At 43.9% G+C, this 6,164-nt stretch overlaps 1 protein-coding gene across 1 annotated transcript in view; it reads left to right on the top strand.

Annotated features, from left to right (window-relative positions):
• Window positions 1-241: 241 nt before the first annotated feature.
• The window catches only part of LOC145413449 (uncharacterized), an 88,981-nt gene continuing 83,058 nt past the window's right edge, over window positions 242-6,164 (top strand). Inside the window, exon 1 of the mRNA XM_080283144.1 lies at window positions 242-411. Within this exon, the coding sequence (XP_080139270.1) occupies window positions 247-411 (165 nt within the window). The 5' untranslated portion in view covers window positions 242-246. The remainder of the gene's footprint in view (window positions 412-6,164) is intronic.

The raw sequence follows: 6,164 nt of genomic DNA, 5'->3' as shown, positions 1-6,164 counted from the left end.
CCGTGCCTATCCTTGTCAGAGCCATTCCCAAGAAGCGCATCCATACCCGGCCCGGCTCTGGAAATCCACCCGAACCATCACCACTGCGTCCCCGGTCCCTCGCCAGGTTGGTCTCGCGTCCTGCCTCGCTCTACCTCGCTCACCGAATCGTCTCTGGCAGGGTCCTCGCTAGCGGAATCGTCGTCCTTGGAGGGCTCAGCGTCCTATATCTCCCTCGATTCGTCACCGCCTTCGTCACCCTTCCACATGCCTCGCCCCCTCGCCCAGAACGCCCTGATGCGGCCCCTGGTGGCCCTGGCCCTACCTGGCATGTACCTGGTCTATAAGTACCACCAGTATCGTAGGCAACAGCAGGAGGCCAACAGACGAAGGGCGGCAGAGAGGGAACTACTGTCACTGCACCATAAGATTGTGAGTTACTTTGTTTTGCTTTATTACTCTCTCTCTCTCTCTCTCTCTCTCTCTCTACTGTCACTGCACCATAAAATTGTGAGTTACTTTATTTTGCTTTATTACTCTCTCTCTCTCTCTCTCTCTCTCTCTCTCTCTCTCTCTCTGTCTTTCTCTCTACTGTCACTGCACCATAAAATTGAGTTACTTTATTTTGTTTTATTACTCTCTCTCTCTCTCTCTCTCTCTCTCTCTCTGTCTAGCATAATGTTGTAACTTCGCCTAATTTGCCTTCATTCTTCCCACATTCCCATTTTATCACTCTTACTCACTCTTCCCGCGCCGTAAGCTTGTGAATGAGGCTAAATTTACCCTCATTTCAAACCAAACACTCTTCCTCACTCTCCCGGGAGTAATTTTGACTAATCTCATTCTTCTGTATATCATTCTCACTCACCCTCCCAGCGCCAAAATGGTATTCTCGTCGGTTAAGGAAGCTCCCTAACACCTTTTCCAAACCGATTTATTTTGCCTCTTACACTTCCTGCCTTATTCCGTGTTAAATAAATCTTTCAGACATCGTCACACTCTGCATAAATAGCGCCAAAATGGATATCAGCAAGTCATATCCTAAAAGAAATTGTTGCTACACGATTATTTGCAACCGCTATACGATTTTTATATTATTTTTGGAACTGATAGATGATTTTTTTTTATATATATTTTGAAACTGCTGCTCGATTTCTATATTTCTGCCACTGTTAGACGATTTTTGTTATGTTTTTTTCCGAGCGCTAGACGATTTTATTCAGCTAATGGGAGGCGTATCGTAGTGAAGGGGTTTGGAAGCGTCCCCTGCCTAACCCCCAGCCTAATGTGGTGTCCTTAGAGCTTAAAAAAAATCAAGATACAATTCCTCACATACACGGATACACACATATACGTATCCACATAAATACGCACACACGCACACATCCGTACACTCGCATAAACACGCACGCACGCACACACACATACACACGTACACACACACATACCAATATAAATACGCACACACGCACATATCCGCACACACTCGCATAAACAAGCAAGCACGCGCGCACGCACACACATACACACACAGAGTAACATAAATACGCATTCAAGCCCGCATAAACACACACACACACACACACACACACACACACACACACACACACACACACACACACACACACACACACACACACACACAGGGAAAGGGGGGAGGAGAGAAGGATTACACACACACACACACACACACACACACACACACACACACACACACACACACACACACACACACACACACACACACACACACACACACACACACACACACACACAAACAGAAACATAACCTCTTCAAAACAGTATTAAGTCTAACCCCACCACGAGAATTACTGCTAGTCAAGAAGAAGCGTTATAAAGTATGTAAAACCGTATACTCCTTTTACACTAACTTGGCCTAAAATTGCAATCCCTCCATCCTGAAATCCAAACTGCAACAACAGACTAACACCAGAATTATTACTAGTCACGAAGAAGGACTAAGGTCAAAGATGTAGAGCCACAGTATTGTCTTTTTCTAACACTAACATGTACCAAGCCACAGATGGACTAAAATCTAGGCCAAGTTTAGGTGAAAAGACTAAAGCAGTTTTAAGGTTAGTGAAGGCTGCCTCTAACCCCTCCAGATCCACAACCCTCTGAGCTGAATAAAATCGTCTTGTGATATAGTTCGGTCATCTTAAACTGGTAAATATTGTCGTCTTTTTGCAGTTTATTTCATGTAGCTCAGTGACTACGTAGCCACTTCTTCGTGACTAGCATCATAGTCTGGTTACGAGCGAGCAAGCGCAACGAGCGAAGCGATGTTTACATTCAGCTGAGAAATGACAACCCGACTCGACACGGCCCGACCGCAATGGTTTTCAGAGGCTAATAAGTTTTCTGCTGTGTGAGACAAAGAAGAGATTCTTTCAGGAGGTAGTAGATACAGTCAATACATTTTGTTCTTAGCTATATATTTACTCATGAGACCAATGAAACCCCTTGGAATCCCGGCTTTCCAAGGGAATGTACCGAGGGCTTCAATTGACATGCTCCATCGTGAAATCGATTTTAAAAAGATTTCCTGTTGTAGCACTATGTTTTCTTGCATGAATCTTAACAATTAATATCAGATATTACGCTCATAATTTTACATGAACGTTTTTTTCTATATTTAGGGGGTGAAATCAGCAAGGGTAATCGCCCCATTTCTGGGTTATATCATTCGATCAATAGCCAAGCGTTTACCGACACAGTTCGTTGACACGGCACGTCGGGAGCAGAGAACTGAACATTGCGCGTGTGATAAATGCTACGGCGCCTTGCTAAATTCATACCCAGAGAGAAAACGTGAGAATGTAAATAGTTTAATTCAATTATTCTTTTGCTATTGTTCAACTACCTCACCAGAAATGTTGAAAGTTTACACCAAGATGAAATTAAGATGATGGGCGCATGTACAAACACTCGCTCGCTCGTCACGCCCTCACAAAGAACATTTCACTGGTGTTACTGCTACAGCTCAGCATTTAAGACAGAGAGATGACAATTTTAAACCAAGCTGAAGTAAAAGGAGTATAGGGGGGATCTTAGAAGCCGAAGAAAATCGTCTGGTGGCAAAAAATAAATAAAAATGGGATCCTTGGAGTGAAAGGGTCAAGAAATAGATATGTACAGATAGATAGATGTATAGATAGATAGATAGATAGATGGAGATAGATATAGATAATAGGGACAGATGGGGTACGGATCTCTTAAGACTAAATTGGTAACTCTCTCTCTCTCTCTTCACATTTGGTATTTTCAACATTCTATACGACGCTTAGAATTTAGGTATATAAGTAAGGGTGTGAAATTTTCAGAGAGAGAGAATTACATGTGACCGCCATATTGTACCGGTAGTTGTGGTGGTCGTTGTAGTTATAGTGGATGGGGATGATGTGGTAGTTGTGGTAGTTGTGGTATGTGTGGTTGTTGTGGTATGTGTGGTAGTTGTGGTGGTTGTGGTAGTTGTGTTAGCTGTAGTAGTTATGGTATATGTAGTAGCTGTGGTATGTGTGGTAGTTGTGGTATGTGTGACAATTGTGTTAGTTGTGGTAATTGTGGTGGTTGTGGTAGTTATGGTAGGTGAGGTAGCTGTGTTTGTTGTGGTAGTTGTGGTAGGTGTGGTGGTTGTGGTAGTATTGGTATGTGTGGTAGTTGTGGTATATGTGGCAGTTGTGGTATGTGTGGTAGTTGTTGTTTGTGTGGTAGTCGTTGTATGTGTGGTAGTTGTGGTATGTGTGGTAGGTGCGGTATGTGTGGTAGTTGTGGTATGTGGTTGTTGTGGTATGTGTGGTAGCTGTGGTATGTGTGGTAGTTGTGGTATGTGTGGTAGGTGCGGTAGGTGCGGTAGGTGTGGTAGTTGTGGTAGTTGTGGTAGTTGTGGTAGGTGTGGTAGTTGTGGTAGGTGTGGTAGTTGTGGTAGGTGTGGTAGTTGTGGTAGGTGTGGTAGTTGTGGTAGCTGTTGTAATTTTGGTAGCTGTGGTAGTTGTGGTAGGTGCGGTAGTTGTGGTAGTTGTGACCAAAATATATTACTGTGTTATTGGAAAACTTCTGGTCACTTCATATTTATGTTGACTCTATGTAAACAGTCCAGCTCAGTGTGGTAGGGATGTGGTAGGGATGTGGTAGGGTATGGCAGGGATGTGGCAGAGGTGTGGTGGGGATGTAGTAGGGATGTGGTAGGGGTATGGTAGGGGTGTGGTAGGAGTATGGTAGGGGTGTGGTAGGGGTATGGTAGGGGTGTGGTAGGGATGTGGTTGAGATGTGGTGGGATGGGGATGTGGTTGAGATGTGGTGGGATGGGGATGTGGTTGAGATGTGGTGGGATGGGGATGTGGTTGAGAAGTGGTAGGGATGTGGTAGGGTGTGGTATGGATGTGCTAGGGATGTGGTTGAGATGTGGTGGGATGTGGTGAGGATGTGGTTGAGAAATAGTAGGGATGTGGTAGGGTGTAGCAGAGATGTGGTGGGATGTGGTTGGGATGTGGTAGAGTATGGCAGGGATATGGTAGGAGTGTGGTGGGATGTGGTAGGGATGTGGTACGAGTGTGGTAGAGATGTCGTGGGGTGTGGTTGGAATGTGGTGGGGATGTGGTAGAGACACATACATCAAGACAGAGAATACAACACACTCATACATTACTGAGCACACACACACACACACACACACACACACACACACACACACACACACACACACACACACACACACACACAGCAAATCCTCTCAATCATCACAAGTGCCTTCCCTTCACTTAATCCCTCACGGAGCTGCCCTTACCCCATTACTGAGAGCACACACACACACACACACACACACACACACACACACACACACACACACACCTCACGTAGCTCCCCTGACCCCATTACTAAGAGCACACACACACAAATCCTGAGCGATTATCTTCTCAGGTAGGGAGAGTCTAGGGCAGGTATTCTCGACAGGTAAGGACACTGCCTAACACCTTCTCCTGAGCGATTTATTTTAAGGACGCTCCCTAACACCTTCTCATGAGCTATTTATTTTAAGGACGCTCCCTAACACCTTCCCCTGAGCGATTTATTTTAAGGACGCTCCCTAACACCTTGTCCTGAGCGATTTATTTTAAGGAATCTCCCTAATACCCTCTCCTGAGCGATTTATTTTAAGGACGCCCCCTAACACCTTTTCCTGAGCAATTTATTTTAAGGACGCTCCATAACACCTTCTCCTGAGCGATTTATTTTAAGGACGCTCCCTAACACCTTCTCCTGAGCGATTTATTTTAAGGACGCTCCCTAACACCTCCTCCTAAGCGATTTATTTTACTTATGGCTTACTGTCTGAGTCTATTATGTCAGTCTTTCTAACCTAACCATACTAGATACAGATAACGTACGTAAGGGTATTAACCATGGCCTAAAATAAATCGCTAATGAAGAGACGTTAGGGGGTGTCCTTAAAAGACGAAAATTAAGGACAAATGGAGAAAGAATAAGGACTAAGACGTGATGACAAGACAAAAAATAAACATGAAACAAGAAAAATATAAGAACAAGAGATTTAAGGACAGGAGACAGGAAATAAAGACAAGACCCGTATTCTGGTCAGTTAAGGAAGCTCCCTAACACCTCTTCCTTAGCGATTTATTTTTGGATACGGGGGGGTTAATATCCTCTTGGACGTTATTTATGTAGTGTATGGCGATTTTGAAAAGGTTTATGGAACACAGAAGAGGGAAGGCGTAATAACAAAATAAATCGCTTAGGAAAAAGTGTTAGGGAGCTTTCTCAACCGACGAAAATACGAACGTAAGAACAGAGGCAAACATAAGGACCTTCATTCTCCCTAACACCTTATCTCAAGCGACTAATTTTGCTCAATACGCCTTACTGTTCATTTCTGTGTTATGTAAATCTTTCCCATATCGCCATACTCTGCATAAATAACATACAAAAGGATAGTAACCATCTATATCCAAGAATAAATCGCTAAGGAGGAGGTGTTAGGGAGTTTTCTTAACCGAAGATAGGACACAATGATGGAAGGAAAATGTCAACGAACTTTTGATTATGCCTGTACCTACCTACCTACCTACATACATACATACATACATACATAGCCTACATACACACATACATACATAAATGCGTACGAATGTGACAGGGATGTGGTG

This window comes from Coenobita brevimanus, chromosome 12 (genome assembly GCF_032717465.1).
Source record: "Coenobita brevimanus isolate Jiangsu-jjx chromosome 12, ASM3271746v2, whole genome shotgun sequence".
NCBI classification, from domain to species: domain Eukaryota; kingdom Metazoa; phylum Arthropoda; class Malacostraca; order Decapoda; family Coenobitidae; genus Coenobita; species Coenobita brevimanus.
The sequence above is the reverse complement of the archived record's forward strand: the minus strand, read 5'-3'. Positions and strand labels throughout refer to the sequence as shown.